The sequence below is a fragment of the Taudactylus pleione genome, unplaced genomic scaffold (assembly GCF_031769625.1).
Source record: "Taudactylus pleione unplaced genomic scaffold, aTauple2 ptg000946l, whole genome shotgun sequence".
In the NCBI taxonomy this organism is placed as follows: Eukaryota; Metazoa; Chordata; class Amphibia; order Anura; family Myobatrachidae; genus Taudactylus; species Taudactylus pleione.
The window spans coordinates 3,879,092-3,902,763 of record NW_028285347.1 but is presented as its reverse complement, the minus strand read 5'-3'; the positions used below and the strand labels follow the sequence as shown (position 1 = coordinate 3,902,763).

The window sequence follows — 23,672 nt, the reverse complement described above, 5'->3', positions numbered from 1 at the left end:
CCTGTGAGCTGCAGGCAGCAGCGGGATTTAGGTACTTTAGCCTCTTGATATAAAGCAGCTATAAGTTAATTGATAAAACTAAACCAGTTTGCCTTTTAAATTATTGCTGCTTTAAACCAAGAAGTTAAATTGCCGAAATATCACTGCTGCTTCCAGTTCTCAGTGACAGTGAAGGAGGAATTAATATGATATTAAATCTTTGCCGTTCTGCTCCATTTGAGGTTCCTGTTCTCCCTGAGCTCGCCTTAGGACACCTGGGTTACATTATATTAATTTAATAGACCAATTATCCCATCAATTTATCAAAACATTTCTACATTATTGCTGTCAATGAAGTTTAATATTAATATTATGTATGTAGTGTCCAGACATATACAAGTCATTCTGGTTAGTGTAATTGTGTAAGGCCCAGTGAACACTGTCTGTGTGTAGAAAACCCATATACAAATGTAAATAAATATATATAAGAGAAGAGCACATTATAAGTTACAGAATACAGAATTGCCATGCTATACAATATTGTGTTCTTCATTAAAACAGACTTATGAGGCAAGATACAAAAATACAGTATTTTTAATTTTCCAAACACAATGAGTTACTAATGTTCTCCACCCACCGTATGATAAATCCTCTGACCACTAACCATATGGAGCCCCTAATTATTTGTCCTCCCACCAAGAATCTGTAGCCGGCATTAGCCAATGGGGCTAAGCGCTGAGAGGATACAATGGGCCTGATTATTAGTTGCAGGTAGAAGCGCAGCAGCGTCAATTTTGCATGTGACTTGGAATCAGGACCAAAGAGATTAGACTGATGGTCTGTAGTATATAGCACATGGTGACTTGTCCTCTAATCTCACATTTTTCTGCCATTAGGAACCAGCGGTGCTCAACCAACCAGCCTCGGAGTTGGAGTCTCTCTATCCATCCAGAGACTGTCTTTTTACCACCAGATAGGCCAGGGTGGCTATGGGAAGGTAAGCAAGTCACAGCCCTGCACTGTGCAATAGTGTAACATTCAACCTTCTTTTATTAACTATAATGTGTATCATTGTTGTCTAACATTTCCGTACAGAATCAGTTGTGGATTCAATAAATGTTTCCTTTATTACATGTGGTCCTATTGTATGTGTTACGCGTGTCTTTACTATACACAAAATAATGCTGCTTCACTGATGTGCAACCTGCAAGGTGCAAAACCTGTGACATTATATGTATTATAAGGCTCAGGGGGAAATGTACTAAACTGTGGTTAGTATGCGGCATTCAGATCCATACTGCCAGGCCCCTCCTGGTACCTCTGGCTGCTGGGTACCAGGGTAATACTCCAATAATATAACACAGAAAGGATTGTATCCATAAGAAGCAAAACCTATTGCCTCAGGAAATAAATGATGCCCTAGAGAAATAAACCATGTCCCTGATTCTATAGCAATAAATCACCTAATCGTAAAGAAATAAATGTTGCCACCATAACTAATAACTAGTTTGGCCACCGTTCAAGAAAATAAATGCTGCGCCCACAATAAATACTCACCTTACATCTTCCTTCTTTCATGGTCTGATGTAATACAAGGGAGAGATAGTGATCCATGTGGGAAAGAAAATAACACATAGGGGCAGATTAAATTAGCCCCGGGCTGAGTCACACGGTCTGTTCCCCGGGGTAAAGTGCCTGGAGCTATACAACAACAAACCCTTGGTCACCCCACGCACGAGGCAGCAGTTATCCCTTATTCCTGCTAGTACCCTCCGGAGGGTCCCGGGTGTGTAACTGACTAGCACCAGGCACTTTATCCAGGGGAACAGGCCACATAACTAAATCTGTTGCTAATTGAATCTGCCCCTTGCAATGAATGGCCTGATGCCAAGGAGCACCCAACACTACACATAATACATTAATCTCTAGTGAGCTCAGTTACTTATTAGCCAGGGAGCCAAGCAGGAGCGGCCTCTTACCCTGCTCAGCCAATCACACATAGCAGCACCTGCACATCCTCTGCTAAATACTAATTCAAGTCTCTTTGTGCGAACTGGAAACCTAGGTACATTTCTGTGACTAATACACACTTAGCAAAGACTGTTCCTGTCTGTACGATTCCTCCCATCAATGGCTGCCCCCAGCAGAAAGAGGTGCTGAGAGGGGGTGGTGGGAGGTCCAGTGTTCTCCCCAGGGTGTTTTCTGCGGGTTGCCACGGACACGGATGCCGGATGCGACGCCAAGCTGCGCCAACATCACACTCTTCACATTGGAGGCTCCATGTCCGCCGGCAATAAGGACATGTTAGTGAAGGTTCCAGGTGATGGAACACGGCGCATTGGGGAGGGGGGGAGGTGCCGGGCAAGGGACACAGCATTGGGTCAGGGGAGAGTGCTGAGCAGGAGACGCAGGCATTGGGGCAGGGGGAGGTGCCGGGCAAGGGACCCGGCATTGGGTCAGGGGAGAGTGCTGAGCAGGGGATGTGGCATTGGGGCGGGGGGTAGTTGTTCATCACAATGCAGGGCGGTGTCAGGCTGGAGGGCAAAGATTCCTCCTTCTGTATAAAAGTTCAGACGGGAACAGTCACCTGAACTGATTAAAGAGAGCCTGCAAGTGGGGCCAGTATCTGTAGAGCTGTATAGAAAATATATTCTGTGTAGCCTGCAAGTAGGAACAGTATCTGGGTGTCTAAGAAGAAGATAATTAATATATAAATTGTTATTTAAAGTTTAAATCATTATAAGGTCAGGATTTAAAACATTTTATTATTGTGAAGGCCCCACCCGGCTACTTCTTCATGCCAACCGGCTGGAAAAAATTCCTGGGGAGAACACTGGAGGGGCATATACATAGTACCTGTCCCAGGATCACTTGGAGACCTGTCACTGGCGATCAGATCTCATCCTCCCATTTATGGCCCCAGCTAAATTGGATTATGGTCTGTGGAAAGTGACAGTGCAGACTAAAAGCTTCTAATTGTTCTGTATTTTCTTCTTTTTCTGTATTCCAATGGTTAGTAACACACAATCCCTGTTGGACAACAATGCATTTGCCTTTATGTTCCTGTGTTATTTAAGGGGCTGACCCTGTAATGCCTCCTGTAGGTCCTGCTGGCGGCAGATGCCTGTGGAGGTCAACATCTGGCTGTTAAGATCATCAGGAAGAGACATCTGCTGAGGGAGGGCCGGGAGCAAATGTTTGTGGAGCGGAGAGTGCTGGAGCTGGCATCTGGATGCGCCTTCCTCACCCAGGGCTACTTTGCCCTCCAGACCAAGGTACTGCTGAGACTGCGGCGTTATTACTACATACTCTCACATATACCATATATCCTCATTGTCTTCTACTGTGACTGTAATCTAATCTCCTAATTCCCATCACTGCATGTATACTGTACAGGGGCGTTTCTAGAGATGAGGGGGCCCATGTGCAGTCTCCGACACGGGCCCCCTCCTCTCTGTCCGGCGGCCGGGAGCGCACTGAGCTGTGCGCGGCCAGCGCCGGAGCTATAGACTCTGGGCACTATCTTCTTGTATATTATCAGTATTCCCTATATCCCCATGTGCTGTACATACAGTATCAGGGGCGTATCTATAATGGGTGCAGGGTGTGCGGGGCACACGGGCCCCTGGGTTCAGGGGGGCCCCGCACTGCACACCCTACACCCATAGTATTACATACCTCTCCGGAGTCCCACGTCGGTGCGGGGGTCCGGCGCTGTAAAAACGACTGGAAAATGGCCACCGCGGCCTTTTTCCCCTTCGTTTGCGCATGCGCAGTACAGAAAAAATGGCCGCCGTGGCCATTTTCCCGGTGACCTGTGCATACTCTATAGACTCTGGGCGCACTATACAGCTAAGAGCTATAATTCCTTCTATCATATACTTAGTAATATATTATTATACCCCTATCACTGCTATAAAGTATTCTCCCCTCATCTCTGCAGTAACACATTCCTCTCCCCATTGTAGTTACATACAGTATTACCTCCCCATCCCTCAGTAACACACTCCCCTATATATCACTTACAGTAAGACCCTGGTGAGACCCTGATACCCTGTAGCTCAGTGACAGTCTGGCAGCAAATCACAGTGCAGCACATTTATTATTGCTGTGTGACTGACATCACTTACAGTGGCCTCATTGTGGCTGTCAGGGTGACTGTATACAGCCATACTGAGACCCAGGACAATGTGAGACAGGACAGATACAGGGGACAGTGGTATCTCTGTACCAGGTACCTGTGAATCTGTCCCGCTTCCTGCATGCAGCCCATGGATTGGGGACAGGGTCGGATTAAGGCTTGTGGGGGCCCCACGGCAACTAAATTGTGGGGGCCCCCACAAGCCACAAAGAGCCGAGCCGAGCCTATTCCCCCCCCCCTCCGAAAGCCCCACATGGAGGCCCCCCCCAGGCCACATGAAGGCAGGGGGAAACACTCACACATACACATAAACAGCATACCCACACTAACACATATACACACATTGAGACATACATACACAGTATACTCACTAACACATATACACAATAACACATTCATATATACACACACTAAAGCAGTATGCATACATACTTACAGTACACTTGACGGTTGCCGCGATTCGTGGGAATATGTGGGCAGGGCTTGTCATATTGGTTCCGCCCCCAATGCGGGCAGTGTAAGGGGGGGAATAAGTGTGTTGGGGGTCATGCGCTACTGTGAAGCCGGTGGCCCCCTCTCCCCCTTAGAAAGCTGATGCAGCAGCATTGACTGTGCTGCGGAGCCTCCTCCCGGGAATAGGTGCTGCTGGCACCTGTTCTCGGCAGCAGGGTCACATCGACCCTGTGTGGGCCCCCCCCCTTAATCCAGCCCTGATTGGGGATCAGTGCAATAGATAACAGCATCTGGTGCTAATACAGTTCTGCAGCTCATCTGCAATTAGGGCTCATTCATTTTCATGTTTTGATTTAGATGCAGAAATTATTATCAATGTTTTCATGTGGAATCATTAACTTCCTACTATAACATGTTAGTGTAAAAAAATGCAATTTAATAGTGTGATATATGAATAACGTCACTGTATAACATTACAGAACATGATCCATATACTGTAATACAGTGAGATACTTCTTACTGCCCCTTCTTTTGTCCCCTGCCCTCTGTCTGTTCTCCTTGTCCTCCCTATTACTGCCCATTATAATCCCAAGAGAACTCCTATGCAGAACTCCTATCATTTCTGCCTATTTATCTTTGGACAAAAGCTGACATTCCCCCACGGCCCAATTGTTTTCCTCCCGGCTCCCCTGACATGTCTAATGACACTACCGCCTCTACCATACACAGGAGCTTGTGTTACTTGGGATGGAGTATGCAAGTGGCGGAGATTTACATCAGCTCCTGAAGCGGGAAGGCCGCCTTACCATCCCCAGTGCAAGGTGAGGACATAGAATATGTAATAGCATGTAAGAGTCACTGTATAGAGCAGGGGTGGGGAACCTTTTTTCTGCCGAGAGCCATTTTGATATATATAACATTATTCGCGGGCCCGGTGTAGGCCACGCTCCCTCCATGTGACATCACACGGGGGCGGGACCACAATCACTGGTGATTACAGCAATGCCCGAAGCATCCTGAGGATGTTCCGGATAGCTGTAAGGGCAGCGGTGTCACTGTCTGAAGTGTCCTTAGGATGCTTCTGGCGGCACTGCTGCATAGATTCTGGCTGCAGGGTGCCATTCTGAGGCTAGCAGAAAAAGCTCTGAGGGCCCGACCAAATGATTCTAAGGGCCTTAAACGGCCCCCGGGCCTGAGGTTCCCCATCCCTGCTATAGAGGAAGGACTTAATGATAGATGATATATTATCAATATCCAGTTTTTATTCTGTGGGAAGGGTTCTCCTGATGTATAGAAATAGAGTAGACAGTGTATATAAGCATGAATTATATCTGTCTTATAGCTTAGAATTGGGATATCAGTAATATTAGCAGTGGAATGATTAGGTGTCAGAGAATTGCGCAACTGCTTTCATCGCAGTCTGCAATCACGTCACCGGTCACAGCTGAGTCTTATATAAATATATTGGCCAACAGCATGAAGGGGGAGATGTACTAAGGGGAGGTATTGTATGTGGTTTGCAAACCATTGCATAGTCGCTACACTACATCTGTGTCACATACATGTCTCGGTCACTGGACGGTTGTATTTTTCCAGATGTAGAATAAAAATACTGATCCTTTGTTGCGGTAATTGTTATAGAAACTAAATGCTGATACACAATTACAGGTGGTTTATAAAATGTAAATATGCCCAAGAAATGACCATGTGTGTGGCTACCTTTTTTTGCCAATCTCAGTTATGGTCCGAGATGTTAATAAATGAACATTTTTGCAGCTACTCTTTGTCAATGGACAGGAACATAGGGCCTGATTCCGAGCCGCTCGTAAGCGGCCGCTCGTTCGCTCCGAGAGATGTTTGCCCAACTGCGCATGCGTACGGATCGTAATACGCATGCGCGAACCAGTCAGTGCGGCTGAAAATCGTTTGTTCGCTAAATAGCGAATGCCTGCTAATATGAGTGACAGGAGGAGGCGTATGTGGGTGGTAACAGGGGAAGGTGCTTGAAAACGGGGAGTGGAAATCAGAACACAGGCGTGCTTAAAGGTCAAAACGGGCGTTTTATGGGTGTGCATAATTAAAACAGCAGCGTCATTGACCACGTCACTGGGTTATTTTATAGCCAGAACTGCTCGCAAATTTGTGGTAGCAAACACCAGCCACAAGAATAGCGAGCAGTCATACGCTGTTCGATGTACTCGATTAATCTAATAAATAGCGGACATGACGTATGGTGCGAGCGGCCAGGGGGCGTCTTTTTCAAAATTACAACCGCAAGTTTTGTTCGCTCGTTCAGACATAGAGGCGTCAACAGGCCGCAAAGAGCGAACGGTTCATTTGAATAGCCACCCCTTTTTGTTGAACGAACGACCGCAAATAGCGACCGGCTCTGAATCAGGCCCATAGTCAGATTGTATAGTAATGTATCAGTTTAATTACTGTGGCAAAGAAAGAGACTTACCACATGTCTGTGGAGGAGTGACTGCTCTCATTCCTCAGGGTGGGGCTCCAATCAGACAGGGCATACAGAACAGCTGGCGAGTCAGCTCTATATAAGAGAGGAGAAAGCTAGGAGACTCAGGGGCCTATTCATCAACACTAAAATAACGTTTTTATGGACATTTTCCTTAAATAACGTTATTTTAGGATTCATGAAGCCACTTAGCACAGGAGATATCACTGATATCTCCTTGCTAAGTCCCCCTGCGTTATTTTCCACACTCCCCATACATTAGTATGGCGATATGGAAATTATGGTATTCATTAAATTCCGAAAATTATGTATTTTCAGAATTTGATGGAGTTACTTATTCGCCACTGTGAGGTGGCGAATAGCAGGACAGACTTACCTGCTTCCAGCTGTGCAGGTCCCCCGGAGTCTTCCCCCGGCGCTCTGGTGCGTCCTCTGGCTCCGTCTGCAATGCTGACATTGTTGTTCTATAGGCAGAACACAATAAAGTTTAGAAAAAAAAACAACTTTTTTTTTTTCTAAACAGTACTGTGCTGCTGGGAGACCACATGACAGACCAGCAGGACGGAGCCGGAGGCGCTGCAGCGGGCAGGTAAGTGCGGGATGGGGGGAGGTGAGCGGAGGGGGGAGGGGGGGTTGGGGTGGGCGCACACAAACTTATCGCAGCAGTAAGTAGTGCTGCGCATGCGCTGGGTTTACGATTGTAACAGCGCATGCGTAGCATGGATTCCAGCTGCAGTGAGTTAGAGCAGGCAGGGAAAACTATCTATTTCCCGAAAAGCTGTCATCGCAAAAATTACAGCTTTTCAGAATAGATAGTTATGGAGAGGAGGAATGATGAATTCCTCCGGTAATTAGGTAGAACTCCATGCAAGTTCTAAACCTAATTACCTCCCTTGATATTTTAGGTATGATGAATAGGCCCCTCAGGGAGAAGAAAACATGGGTTTAGCACCAGCCAATTAGCACAGAGCTGAGGCGGAGGGTATATAAAGATGCTGTTTTCCAGTGTCTGGACCAGCTGCCCGATCTAATAGAGAGGTGAGCACTGTTAGATCAGTGATAGGGACTAATAGAGAGATGAGCACTGTTAGATCAGTGATAGGGACTAATAGAGAGATGAGCACTGTTAGATCAGTGATAGGGACTAATAGAGAGATGAGCACTGTTAGATCAGTGATAGGGACTAATAGAGAGGTGAGCACTGTTAGATTAGTGATAGGGATTGCCAAGGAGAAATCGTTTCTGTAACTTGTCTGTCAGATAATGTGGGGAGTGTTGGCTGGAAATCTCTCAGCCATTATGTAACCATCCTAACGATGTAACAGTAACTTATTTTCTATCCACCAGGTTCTATGCTGCCGAGATGGTATGCGGGGTACAGTTTCTCCACTCTAAGGGCATAATCCATCGGTAAGTATATAGTTACACTATAATAATAGTATAATAAAGTGATATCAGTATGGATACTAACATGCAGAATGTATTAGGCCTGCTCCCTACTTCCCATGTGTTATACAGTTACCATTGGCGCATATTACCACTTACATGTTACACACTGTGGGTCTCATTCAGAGTCGGTCGCAAGCAACGATGCACTCGCAACCGACTCGATGGTTAGCCATGCGCACGCGCAGCGGCCACACTGCACGTGTGCAAGCCCCAGAGCGAGAGAGAAAATCTCTCGCTCTGGAGCTCTCTACAAAAGGGGCGGCTGTCGATGTTGATTGAGAGCTCGCCCCGTTTTGTAGGCGGGGCGGGGGGTGGCTACACAAACCGAGGTGTTCCTGACGGAACGCCTGCCGTTTTGTGGGCGAGTTTTTTTGTGGGGAGCTTCCTGCTCTGTTTGAGCTCTCCCTGGGGCTTACGAGTGCCGAGACCCAACCTTAGGGTCTCGTCGTAAGCCCCGATGGTCGCGATACCATCACCATGGTCACAAGCTAAGCTGTGGGTGGTAAGTGGTAACCCACAGCTTAGCTTGCGACCAGGAGGCCGCACTTTAAAAAAATGAAGTGCCCGCCCTCATTCAGAGAGAGCGATCGCTTCTTGAGACCGCCTCTGAATGAGGTCCTGTCTCCCTTCCACAGTAACGTTCAGTCTTTATTTACAGCTCTCACAGCACATAAAGGGTCTCTCTGTACAAGTGTTTTATTCTGTCATGTGTGGGTGAGGAGAGGGTGACATATTTGTACTCACACTGTTCAGAGGTTCTTCCCAGAAGCTTCTCAGCTGTCCCATATGGGGCTCTATTGGTTGTGGCTCCCTCACATCGGGCATTATCACGGCATCTCCATAGCAGGATGTGAGCTGGGTATTGGGTACCCCCTGCTCTCTGCTGAAGGACGTCCCTGTCTCCTGTAATACGGTGACGTCAGACTCTTCCTGCACACGTCCAACGCTGCCGGGGAGGAGCTCTGAGGAAGAGCAGTAACACATTAGTGAGGCCCCATCACCCACACATTATAGTAATATAATAAAATACTTGGGTAGAGATAACATGTAAGGAAATTACCAATTTACCTCCTAGAAGTTGTGTATGAAACAAGAGGACACTTATCTAAAAATGATTACACTAGATGCCCACACTACTGTCATTGCTCCTAAACCTACATTCAAGACTACTAATATTTAGAACGTACACATTTAGGGCTGATCATTTATCCTGGAAGTGATGATTAGCCGCGATGCTGTGCCCGGGGCTAGTCAATTGCAGCACACGGCAGCCCGCAGGCTGCACTTAGCGCGGATTTCTGTTCACCTCCTCCTGAGGGATTTCTGCCATTATTGCGGCTGCCACAATTGCGTTAACCCATAGCTCCGGGTACTTAGCCCAAGATCTATGGGATAACGTGCATTAGCGGCAGAATTACTGTACAAGGAGAATGGCATGTAATGCAATAGCTCCGGACGTAGAAGTCCGAGGCTACAACCCATTTCCTAGTGCAGTAAGATAACAAGGCTAATTGAATCCGGCCCTTAAAGTGTAATATTATTTTATATAGAAAAATAAATAATGCTTGTATGAAAGCGTAGTGCTTACACAGATCTTATTTCCCTCACAGAGACCTGAAGCCTGAGAACATCCTGGTGGCTGGAACGGGGCATATTAAGATCGCCGACTTCGGTCTTGCAATTGAGAACATCTGCGGAGACCGCACAGCCACTGGCTACGCTGGGACGCCTGGCTACATTGCTCCTGAGGTGAGGGGCACAGGATCTTCCTACTGTTACTCATGTAACTACACACATATTGTATTGTAGAGAAGCCTGGTACATGCAATATGGCTACAGATGGCAGACTGTAATAATACCAGGGTAATAACTGCACCTGCAAACTACCCAATAATGAGGAAAGTAACAGCAGATATCATACAGCAGGGGAAATGTGTAATACTCCTATAGCATCTGCTGTTACCACCTCAGCATAGACAGACGGAGGAATGTAACTCTCTGTGTATCACCTAGTAACTGAGGACACAACTCTTAGTACATTACACTGACAGACACCCGGCACTTCCAGCAATGGTTTCTCATCACTGGGAAAGCTGGAAGCTGAGATCAGCCATGTAGTAAGATCCCATAATGCATTTCCAGGCAATGTATACTTTATGTACACACGTATCAGTAATACTGCTATAATCAGCGGGTGAAATCTACATATGATTGCATTGAATCTATTATGTTCCACATACATTTGATTCTATAACATACCTAGAAGAACCAATTGGATGAAGTGATTGGATAGTAACATGTGTGGCCAGGTTTAGTAGCTGATGTAATAATGGCATTTTGGGCTTAGCTATGTATTATTTTTTATATTATTTTTACATTTATTTTTTTGACAAATTCGAATGAATACAGAAATTAATAAAATACAATTCATGTAATAACAAAATAGCCTCATATTTACATATAAGTAATAACAAGGAGCCAATATAGACACCAGGATATATTCCCTGAGATGTGCTATTACATACAGCTTATAGATGTTACATATACAGGGGAAAGAGAAATAAGAGGAATAAGGGGGAGAGAAGCCTTGGTGACCCCTCTAGGAGTCAGATACCAGGTGAGCAGCAGTACAGTATGTAGCTATTCTCATTATCCCTCACACAGATGGAGGATTTATTATCCATTGTCAGGGAATTCTTAGTGATGTCAGGTCCTCACACGTCATTACCTTGTTACACCTGTACAGGTGTTTTGTGTCTGCGGGACCACTGGTGACCCATCACTGGGGAGAGCTCATCCCCACCCCCATTGTTAGTGCTACCAAGCTCTGGCTATAGCACCCGTGCTGGGTGCATCATGTGAGGGGATGGTGGAGGCATTTTTACTTAGTTATTTACATTTATATTATGACATCATCATGATCAACTGGTTTATAATGATAAGTCTTGTGATGTCAGTAAGTAAATAGTAAGAGAAGGCGAGTAATGTAGGATAACTGGATAGCAACTATTATTATATTCCCTGATATTCCAGGTCAGGGAATTGTCCACGCTTTACAGATTATACAGATTATAAAGACATGAAAAATAATAATAATACTTGTGTAATATACATGCAGCCTCGCCCATGATACACAGCACATGCCAATATGATTACAAGATTGCACAAAGTCACACATCAGTGTCCTGAGCTGGCGCATTACGTTACTTTTTAAGTCTACTTTCATGTAATCCTATCCAGTGGCGTCACTATGGGGGTGCAGGCCGCACCCGGGTATCACCCTTGGAGGGGGTGACACCAATATGCAGGCTCCCCCTCGGTGACAGGGGCCGGGTATAACATTCTCCTGCAGCACTCAGCTCCTGACACAGAGGAGGAGATGACAGTGCAGTCACTAGTCTCTGGGGGCAGCCCAGTATCTCCGGGAATGCTGGTCACGCCCCCAGAGTGATGCAATCAGGATTCCCCACAAGGCCACGCCTCTTTATGTTAGGCCAGGCCTACGTGGCTTCACCAAGCGGTGGGAATATAAAGTCCTCACCAGGTGTCACCAGACCCCATAATGCCTCTGATTCTATCTCCATATAAACACATATTTTATAGAGTATTGGATAGGGACAATACATAAGAGTCAAACTGGCAATTTTTCACCAATAACTCCAAATCCGCCACTTTGTTCCTCCTGTCTTCCCCTCCTCCATGCCCCTCACCCCTAGAGATAATATATTTACCACACTAATGACAAAGGGTATATTTCCTTCCTATACTAACCATTTTGGCCAGGTCACCTCGCCCAAATATACACATAATATGGTTTGGGAATGGGGCTTCGGTTTCCCTTGGGAACGGACACTGGAATAATGACTTTGATCCAGTGATCTTATGCTAACGTCACCTGTGCTGCGTAATACCAACTGGCTCTGAGTTGGAAGCAGTCCTGTACCCCCACCCACCAGAAATAAATCGTATACGGTATATTTACAGGATGGAGCATATTACAACCCTCCAATATAATACTGTGGCCAAATGTCACAATGTCGGGCAACCTTGGTACTCCCACCATTCAGCCGCCCTACCTGGATCCCACTGACCAGTTTCCCATAAAGTGTAGACTCTGTCTCTCTGGTTGGGCCCCCGGCTCTTTCAACCACTTCCCTCTTTCTGTCTTTTAATCTTATTATTTCCTTTTCCCCCTTCCCTCTATATGTAAGTGGGATCACCATCCTTACCTGCATCCCCCAGTGGAATACCTGCCTTTCCTGTATTTGTCTATACCAGCCCGATTCCTCATTCTCCCCAACATCCCATCTTGTATAACACTTTCATTGTGATTTTCATTGTTCAAACATGTTACTTCCTGGTCAGGTATTGGGCTTATTATATTACTGTCACCTTTACCTTCTGTCCATTCACAATAAAAAGATTAAAATAAACAATATATGGAAATGATGATTGCTGGAAAACACAATAACTAGTATCTCTCTCCTGGTAGATGCGGTCTGGTGAGGAGTACGATGCCGGTGTGGACTGGTATTCCTTCGGTGTCATTTTAAACAAAATGATTACCGGGAGCCTTAAATACAGTCCCATACTATTCGATGCACCAGGCTCTACCGCTGAAGACATCATTCAAAAGGTAAAATACATATTATATTTACAAATGATTACAGGGCAGGATGCATTTTTAATGACTATAAACAAATTTATACCACATTATATAGAGGAGGAGGGAAATGCTAGATGTATAACTGAAAGTAAAGTACCATTTATCACTCTGCTATAGGATCAATCTGTCCAGCTCTCTGCAATAGAGGACCTCATAGAGCTCTATCCAATTATGTGTGAAGGGGGCAAACTGCCATTGGAAAAGTATCTATAATAAATATATATATTAACCACTTAATTGGCTAATATTTTTCCAAAAAAAGTCCCCAAAATTGATGATATTTTTATTAGGAAATTCTGTAAATAAGAGCTATATAAACCTGATTCAATATATTGTTTTAACGAAAAAAATTTAAATCAAGGTTAAATAACTATTAATTCGTTACCTTTTTTTGGGAAGTTTGTGAAAAAAATGACTTTCTAGTTTTAAAAAAAGCTGGGGATAGATGGTGAGGAGCAGGTTTTGTGTATATATATTAGGGGTGTGCACCGGCCACTTTTCGTGTTTTGTGTTTTGGTTTTGGATCTGGATCTTTCTTCGTGTTTTGGATCTGGATTGGTTTTGCCAAAACCACCCTTCCGTGTTTTGGGTTCTGGGTTTTGTGTTTTGGATCTGTATTTTTTTTTTAAAAAGCATAAAAACAGCTAAAATCACAGAATTTGTAGGTTTTTCTGCTCCTATGCTATTATTAACCTCAATAACCTTAATTTCCACTCATTTCCAGTCTATTCTGAACACCTCACACCTCACAATAGTGTTTTTATGTCCAAAAGGTTGCACCGAGGTAGCTGGATGACTATGCTAAGCGACACGAGTGGGCGGCACAAACACGTGACCCATCTAGGAGTGACACTGCAGTGGCAGACAGGATGGCAGTTTGAAAAACTAGGCCCCAAACTGTACATAATGCAAAGAAAAAAAAGAGGTGCAAGATGGAATTGTCCTTGGGCCCTCCCACCCACCCTTATGTTGTATAAACAGGACATGCACACTTTAACAAATCAATCATTTCAGCGCCAGGGTCTGCCACACAACTGTGGCTGAAATGATTGGTTCGTTTGGGCCCCCACAAAACAAGCTGGCAATTAATGTGTCCCTGCACAAACTGGCTCTACGGAGGCAAGATGTCATCCTCATCCTCCTCATCCACCGATTCCTCACCCTCTTCAGTGTGTACATCCTCATCCTCACAAAGTATTAACTCGTCCCCACTTGAATCCACCACCACAGGTCCCTCTGTACCTTCTGGAGGCTGGTCTCCCTGGAAGAGCTGATAATTCATTTTGATGAACATCATCTTCTCCACATTCTGTGGAAGCAACCTCCTACGCCTTTCGCTGACAAGGTTCCCGGCTGCACTAAACACTCTTTCGGAGTACACACTGGAGGGGGGGCAACTCAGGTAAAATAGAGCCAGTTTGTACAGGGGCCTCCAAATTGCCTCTTTTTCCTGCCAGTACAGGTATGGACTGTCTGACATGCCTACTTGGATGCTGTCACCGATGTAATCCTCCACCATTTTGTCAATGGTGACAGTATCATATGCAGTGACAGTAGACATGTCAGAAATTGTTGCCAGGTCCTTCAGTCCGGATCAGATGTCCAAACTTGGTCCTGCCTGCCCTGCATCACCGCCAGCAGGTTGCTTAGGATACCTAAGTTTTTTCCTGGCAGCCCCAGTTGCGGGAGAAAATGAAGAAGGAGCCGTTGACGTGTCACGTTCCGCTTCAGCTGACAGTGTGTTCACCAGCAGGTCTTTGCACCTCTGCAGGCTTGTGTCGGCCGGAAAGAGAGACACCACATAGGCTTTAAACCTAGGATCAAGCACGGTGGCCAAAATGTAGTGGTCTGATTTCAACAGATTGACCACCCTGGAATCCTGGCAAAGCGAATGAAGGGCTTCATCCACAAGTCCCACATGCCGAGCGGAATCGCTCCGTCTTAGCTCCTCCTTCACTTTCTCCAGCTGCTTCTGCAAAAGCCTGATGAGGGGAATGACCTGACTCAAGCTGGCTGTGTCTGAACTGACTTCACGTGTGGCAAGTTCGAAGGGCTGGAGAACCTTGCACAACACGGAAATCATTCTCCACTGCGCTTGAGTCAGGTGCATACCCCCTCCTTCGCCTATGTCATAGGTGGATGTATAGGCTTGTATGGCCTTTTGCTGCTCCTCCATCCTCTGAAGCATATAGAGGGTTGAGTTCCACCGCGTCACAACCTCTTGCTTCAGGTGATGGCGGGGCAGGTTCAAGAGTGTTTGCTGGCGCTCCAGTCTTCGGCACGCAGTCGCTGAATGGCGAAAGTGGCCAGAAATTTTTCGGGCCACCCAAAGCGTCTCCTGCACGCCCCTGTCGCTTTTCAGAAAATTCTGCACCACCAAGTTTATTGTGTGAGCAAAACATGGGACGTGCTGGAATTTGCCCAGATGTAATGCCCGCACAATATTGGTGGCGTTGTCAGATATCACAAATCCCCAGGAGAGTCTAAGTGGGGTAAGCCACTGGGCGATGATTTCCTTCAGTTTCTCTAAGAGGTTGTCGGCGGTGTGCCTCTTACTGAAACCGGTGATACACAGCGTAGCCTGCCTTGTAACGAGCTGGCGTTTCTGAGATGCTGCTACTGGTGACGCTGCTGCTGTTGCTGCGTAAGGTGATACATCTACCCAGTGGGCTGTCACAGTCATATAGTCCTTAGTCTGCCCTGTTCCACTTGTCCACATGTCCGTGGTTAAGTGGACATTGTGTACAACGGCATTTTTCAGGACACTGAGGACACTTTTTCTGACGTTTCTGTACAGTCTCGGTATCGCCTGCCTAGTGAAGTGGAATCTAGACGGGATTTGGAACCGGGGACACACTACCTCCATCAATTGTCTAAATCCCACTGCACTAATGGCGGATACCGGACGCACGTCTAACACCAACATAGCAGTCAAGGCCTCAGTTATACGTTTTGCTTCAGGATGACTGCTGTCGTACTTCATCCTCCTCGCTAAGGACTGTTGGAGGGTCAATTGTTTAGTAAAAGTAGTGGTGTTCCTACTTCCTCTCTGGGATGATGAACGACTCCCAGCAGCAGCAACAGCAGCAGCGGCAGCAGTAGGCGTAGCAATGCAGGATCCTCCGGAGGAATCCCGGATAGGAGAGTCAGTCATGCCAGTGACATGGCCTGCAGGACTACTTCCGATCCTGACTAAGGAGGAAATTGACGAGGAGGGAGTTGACGGTGTGGTTTGCAGGCGCTTGGATACAACAGGACAACGGGATTTAGGTGTCCCTGGACTGCTTACGGTCTTAGCCAAAGTTTCTGAACTTGACAGTAACTTTTTATGAACGCGCTGCAGGTGCCGTATAAGGGAGGATGTTCCTAGGTGGTTGACGTCCCTACCCCTACTTATTTCACCTTTACATATGGTACATATGGCAAGACAGTTGTTGTCCGGATTTGGATAGAAATATTGCCAGACCAAAGAGGTGGAATGTTTGGTCTTCTGCCCAGGCATGACCGTGATGGGCTTTTTCATCCCACGGACAACAACTGTCTCCCCCGGAGCCTGATTTAAACAAACCACATCACCATCAGAATCCTCCTCGCCAACTTCCTCCTCAGCGCCAGCTACACCAGTATCCTCATCCTGTTGTACTTCAACAGTGACATCTTCAATTTGCATATCAGCAAGTGGACTGTGGGTGCTCTTTTCAGCACTTGCAGGGGGCGTGCAAATGGTGGAAAGAGCCACCTCTTCCCGTCCAGTGCTGGGAAGGTCAGGCATCGCAACCACCACCACACTTGGACTCTCCTTGGGGATTTGTGATATCTTCTTAGAAAGCACAGTTCTTCGCTGTGCTTTTGCCAGCTTAACTCTTTTGATTTTTTTAGTGGGAGGAGGGCTTCCTTCGTCATGTGAAGCTGAACCACTAGTCATGAACATACTAGGGATCGACCTTAGCCGTTCCTTGCCACTCCGTGTCGTAAATGGCATATTGGCAAGTTTACGTTTCTCTTCAGCTGATTTAAATGTCTTTTTCAAGGTCATTTTCCTGAACTTTGCCATTTGGGATTGTATGTGCCCTCTACTATGACATTGGGCATCGGCCTTGGCAGACAACGTTGATGGCATGTTATCGTCTATGTCATGACTAGTGGCAGCAGCTTCAGCACTAGGAGGAAGTGGTTCTTGATCTTTCTCTATTTTATTTTTATCGGAGAAAGTTTGGTCCTCCATTTATGTTATATCGATTTGATATATACGTGCGGCTAAACACAGAAAATATTTTTTTTTTTGGTTTGGACTGGAGTGTACTTTGGGGGTTACAGCACCCTTTAACGGTCAAGCCAGCCGGCCCTTTACTTATGACACAGGCGCACGCTTGGCACTACTTTGTTGATGCACGTGCGGCTACTGCGCACACAATTCACAAACACAGAAAATAATTTTTTTTTTGGTTTGTACTGGAGTGTACTTTCGGGGGTTACAGCACCCTTAACGGTCAAGCCAGCTGGCCCTTTACTTATGACACAGGCGCACGCTTGGCACTACTTTGTTGATGCACGTGCGGCTACTGCGCACACAATTCACAAATACAGAAAATAATTTTTTTTTTGGTTTGGACTGGAGTGTACTTTCGGGGGTTACAGCACCCTTAACGGTCAAGCCAGCCGGCCCTTTACTTATGACACAGGCGCACGCTTGGCACTACTTTGTTGATGCACGTGCGGCTACTGCGCACACAATTCACAAACACAGAAAATAATTTTTTTTTTGGTTTGGACTGGAGTGTACTTTGGGGGTTACAGCACCCTTTACTGGTCAAGCCAGCCGGCCCTTTACTTATGACACAGGCGCACGCTTGGCACTACTTTGTTGATGCACGTGCGGCTACTGCGCACACAATTCACAAACACAGAAAATTATTTTTTTTTTTGTTTGGACTGGAGTGTACTTTGGGGGTTACAGCACCCTTTAACGGTCAAGCCAGCCGGCCCTTTACTTATGACACAGGCGCACGCTTGGCACTACTTTGTTGATGCACGTGCGGCTACTGCGCACACAATTCACAAACACAGAAAATATATTATTTTTTTAGCACTTGGGGGGAGCACCCCTGATGGACAGAGCACCCCCTGGACAACACTACAGCACCCCTTTAGGACTGGGACACTGCACAGGACTTTGGAGTGGACACAGCCCCTATGGACAACTGACTGCACAACACAGTCCAGCCAGCCCCTATGGACTTTGAAGTAGTGGACACAGCCCCTATTAACAACAGCAGCATAGCACAACACAGCCAGCCCCTATGGACTTTGAAGTAGTGGACAACAGCAGCACTACACTACACTACACAGCCCTAACTCCCACCCTCCCTCTTCACTGTCCACAGCCGAGTGAGAAAATGGCGCCGACGCGGGTACCTTATATAGGATCCAAAACCCGCGAGACTCGGAAGGCGGGATGATGACGTTTTGCCTAGATTTCAGATCCGAGTCAGGCGGGAAAAGTCGAGCCTGACTCGGATCGGACTCGGATCGGGTGGCTCGGGGGGGTTCGGATTTCAGAAATCCAAACCCGCTCACCCCTAATATATATATATATATATATATATATACATACACACCCACACGTCGAGTCTTACATATACAAAATGCTCCTGGGTCTAACTTGCGTTGCGGTGATCTGGCGGCAGGGGTCCAGCGGGGTGCAGGGCAGTCTGGCAGCATCCGTGGCGGGATGCAGGGGGTTTCCAGCGGCTTCGGCGGCAGGGTGTTCTTGCGGCATCCAGTGCTGTGGAGGAGAAGAAGCCGGTGAGAGAATGGCTGCAAACCACTCCCAGTCATTGGACAGTAACACAGTGACTTCATGATGGTAGGTGACGTCATGACGTCACAGCAGATCCAGATATGGGAGATCTGACTTGTATATTATATATATATATATATATATATATATATAATTACATCCAAATCAGGTGAACGGTGTAGGAATTACAACGGTTTCTATATGTGCCTCCCACTTTTTAAGGGGCCAAAAGTAATGGGACTATCAACTCAAAAGCTATTTCATGGACAAGTGTGGGCTATTCCCTCGTTATTTCATTTAAGCAGGTAAAAGGTCTGGAGTTGATTCTAGGTGTGACATTTGCATTTGGAATCAGTTGCTGTCAACTCTCAATATGAGATCCAAAGAGCTGCTATCAGAGAGATAGCAAAAACATTAGGTGTGGCCAAATCAACTGTTTGGAACATTCTAAAAAAAAAAAGAATGCATCGGAGAGCTCAGCAACACCAAAAGACCCGGAAGACCACGGAAAACAACTGTGGTGGATGACAGAAGAATTATTTCCCTGGTGAAGAAAAACCCCTTCACAACAGTTGGCCAAATCAAGAACACCCTCCAGGAGGTAGGTGTATATGTGTCAAAGTCAACAATCAAGAGAAGACTTCACAAGAGTGAATATAGAGGGTTCACCACAAGATGTAAACCATTGGTGAGCCACAAAAACAGGAAGACCAGATTAGAGTTTGCCAAACAACATCTAAAAAAGCCATTACAGTTCTGGAACAACATCCTATGGACAGATGATACAAAGATCAACTTGTACCAGAGTGACGGGAAGAGAAAAGTATGGAGAAGGAAAGGAACTGCTCATGATTCAAAACATATCACCTCATCAGTGTAGCGTGGTGGTGGTAGTGTCATGGCGTGGGCATGTATGGCTGCCAATGGAACTGGTTCCCTTGTATTTATTGATGATGTGACTGCTGAAAAAAGCAGCAGAATGAATTCTGAAGTGTTTCGGGCAATATTATATGCTCATATTCAGTCAAATGCTTCAGAACTCATTGGACGGTACTTCACAGTGCAGATGGACAATGACCTGAAGCATACTGCAAAAGCAACCAAAGAGGTTTTTAAGGCTAAAAAGTGGAATGTTATGCAATGGCCAAGTCAATCCCCTGACCTGAATCCGATTGAGCATGCATTTCACTTGATGAAGACAAAACTGAAGGGAAAATGCCCCAAGAACAAGCAAGAACTGAAGAGATTTGCAGTAGAGGCCTGGCAGAGCATCACCAGGGATGAAACCCAGCGTCTGGTGATGTCTATGCGTTCCAGACTTCAGGCTGTAATCGCCTGCAAAGGATTTGCAACAAAGTATTAAAAAGTGAAAGTTAGATTTAGGATTGTTTAGTTTGTCCCATTACTTTTGGCCCCTTAAAAAGTGGGAGGCACATATAGAAACCGTTGTAATTCCTACACTGTTCACCTGATCTGGATGTAATTACCCTCAAATTAAATCTGAAAGTCTGCAGTTAAAGCACATCCTGTTTGTTTCATTTCAAAGCCATTGTGGTGGTGAATAGAGGCCAAAATATGAAAATTCTGTCAATGTCCCAATATTTATGCACCTGACTGTGTATATATATATATATATATATATATATATATGTATGTATATATATATACACAGAATGCAGCAGAGCTGTGTGTACAATGATTGTACTGAGCATATCTGCTGTATAAATCATTACATTAAATACAAATAACTGTTTTCAGCTCCTCCATGAAGATCCAGCTAGACGCCTCGGAGTACATGGGAACATCTGCCGGCATCCTTTCTTTGAGCGTATGGACTGGGTCTCTTTGGCTGCCCTTAATATTGCACCCCCATACCTGCCCACACCAGTAAGTACAACACAGAGCTTCTATGAGCTTCCGGGCAGCCTGTAACTAAGGCGTCTATTTAGTATAATATGCTGTAACAGTGTGAAATATACAAATGTTATTGCAGCAAATTTTAAAACTATTACCGCGCCTGGTGACGTCAGGTTACATAGGCGTCTCCTGAGAGCAGAGAGAAACACTTTTACTTTCTCCAGAGCAATGTAACCTCTGCTGTAACACTGTTATTATATGAGCGACAGTTCTTTGTGCAGGATTTATGTCACTTCCTTTATCCTCATTACAGACATCTGGTAAGAGCCTCACATTTATACCACTGTACATAAACTCTACAAAAGGAAGGTTCATAAATGCCTCTATCTTCTAAATTCATATAAACGATGCAACAATCACATTTATTTCTCCTTCCTGTAGCCATCCATTGCTCCCTCTGCCTCCGGGAACATACACCTGGAAACACTGGAGGCAGCAGAGGCCCAGAAACGCCCGATTCCAGCCGAGGACCAGGAGTTATTCACTGGGTTCTCATTTGTCATCTCCACCTGGAGAACCCGCCCACAGACACCCGGCCTGTAAGACGATCAGGGCGAGACGCCCTCCTGAGCTCAGGCATCAGCACCGCTGGTCACAGTGATGGAGGTCTCCGCACGTATGTACACAATATTGTTTTCTGAACATTCTTAAATGAAGATTTTTAACATTAAACTGGGAAAGTATATAGAAAGGAAGAAGGGAGATAGGGCTGGGCATAGCAGTAATATAAGGAACAACAATAATCAGTGCTCATAATGATAAGATGTATAATAGGCTTCTCACAAGCCCAAATGGAGAAACAATAGCAGTTTGGAGACTTTTAGGTAAATACAGATATATCCTGGGATAAGCATAAGAGATATATCATATAGTAGAGGGGGAATAGGGAAATAGGGAGTGAGGAGAAGAGAAGGGGCATGTCTGGGATGTTAGCAGAGGGAGAACAGGGGGAGGCAGGGAGGGGGGTAAGGTGCACCTCCTGGGTGCTCAGTAGTGATCAGTGCAGTGGATGATGGGGACGTAGCTGTTTCCCAGTGTACAGCAATAGAACAGGTAGGACTCTAATATATCACTTATGCCGGGTACACTCCAGACGATATGTTGTCTAATCCCGTGGATCGGGCCAACATGTCGGGCACACCGTCTAGTGTTCATCGGGGTGGTTCCAGCTGCCAATGCCAGTACTGTCAATGGTGCCGGTGAACGATATATTGGGCGGTTGTTAACTGGATCGTGCAGTGTGTACCGACCGACTGATATATCGTTTATCGGCACCATCGAGTGTCGCATTGGCAGGTCACTAAGTGTGTACCCAGCCTTAGAATGTGATAGAGCAAGACCTGGGAGGGGTTAGGTACATTTGGGATAAAGCGTCACAAGACAGCATATGATAGACAAGGAGGGAGACAGAACCCAGTCATTTTGAAGATCAAATAATGAACAGTATCCAGAAAAGGTTTAGTAGTCAGCTATAACCCCCACATATGAGCCAGGGGACCACAGTTCCTCCAACAGGGGTCAGATAACGAGGGGAAGACATGTCAGAGACGGGTGAGTACAAGGCACCACCTGAGTTATTGTTTATAATAGTTTTCCCTAATTCAGGCACAGATGAAAGATTATTGTTACATGCATTACGTAAATCTTATATTTAATATTTGTATGTATATGTGTGTGTATATAAATCTAAATACATAAACATACACACACAAACTCAGGGCCTGAATCAGAGCTGCACATGATGCTGGCGGTTACGTAGATGAGCAATCTTTGCAACTGTGCATGTGGGAATATTTCTGACAACTTCTACAGCGCATGCGTTACGCAGAAAGTATCGGGACAGACGGTACCAGAAGGGTGTCAGAAAAGTGATGGGCGTTCCTGGGCAGTGGCTGGTAGTACACATAACAATAGTCCAATCAGTGGGCGTGTTATGGAGCTGTCACGGGCGTATCAGTGCCAGCGGCTGCTTTCCCAGACGCACAGCCCCAGGCACAGGCAGCCGTGGTCAGATGAAGGAACTGTCCCTACCATAGGGCTGGTGCAAGTTTCCCTGGTGCGACCAATGGCGGCGCATTAGGATCCACCAATCGGTATAACAGCGTGTACAGATGCTAAAAGTGAACATCTCAGACCTTGCACATATGGGCGGCACGGATGTACACAAGGGGAGGAGTCTCTAGCAGCATTTGCATAAATTTGCAGACGACCGCCAATAGCAGCTGCTGTCTGGGCCTTTTGTGAGTGAATCAGAATCAGCCCCACACTATACAAACGGCTTATATTACATTTCTCAGTCTGTTTCTATCTTATCAGATGTTTATTTTAATCACTGATCATCCTATTTATGAAACTGTTTGATCCTTGTTATAAGAGATCCCATATTATGTAACAGGCAATGTCACCTGGAAGGTCGTACATCTGAGATCTCCTCTCCCTCCTCCTGGCTGAAGCTTAGACCATCTAGGACCAGTGTCCATCTGTATGAGTATCACTCACATATCCTTTTGATTATTTAGTGTTATTTATTTATTCTTTTTTTCTATCATCAATCAAAAGTTTAATAGTTTTATTTTTTATCTTTATTACATGTATTCAATAGTTATTATAATGTGCTGTTTTAATATTTTTATTCTTATTATTATAATATGCTGTTTTAATATATATGAAAATGTATTATGTAGTTTTGCAGATAAGTTACTAGCAGGGCTGTCTCTCTCCCTGAGGCTGGGGGGCATCACAGCGTCACATCCTCAGTAGGAGTAGGGGTCCGTCATGGCTGCCTATCTCCACT

General features: G+C 45.7%; 1 protein-coding gene across 1 annotated transcript; it reads left to right on the top strand.

Annotated features, from left to right (window-relative positions):
- The first annotated feature begins 5,302 nt into the window (after positions 1–5,302).
- Positions 5,303–23,338, top strand: LOC148473284 (protein kinase C delta type-like). Its single transcript, XM_088459912.1, has 7 exons — positions 5,303–5,394; positions 8,394–8,456; positions 10,106–10,244; positions 12,988–13,131; positions 20,720–20,848; positions 21,260–21,494; positions 23,274–23,338. Exons 1-6 carry the CDS (start codon positions 5,321–5,323, stop codon positions 21,419–21,421), a joined length of 711 nt encoding a protein of 236 aa, XP_088316038.1. The 5' UTR covers positions 5,303–5,320; the 3' UTR covers positions 21,422–21,494; positions 23,274–23,338.
- Positions 23,339–23,672: the final 334 nt, after the last annotated feature.

Coding starts and splice junctions, on each gene's coding strand:
- LOC148473284 (XM_088459912.1), top strand. CDS start 5,321: ATGGAGTATGCAAGTGGCGGAGATTTACATCAGCTCCTGAAGCGGGAA. Junction 5,395..8,393: donor CTTACCATCCCCAGTGCAAG/GTGAGGACATAG, acceptor TCTATCCACCAG/GTTCTATGCTGCCGAGATGG. Junction 13,132..20,719: donor CTGAAGACATCATTCAAAAG/GTAAAATACATA, acceptor AACTGTTTTCAG/CTCCTCCATGAAGATCCAGC.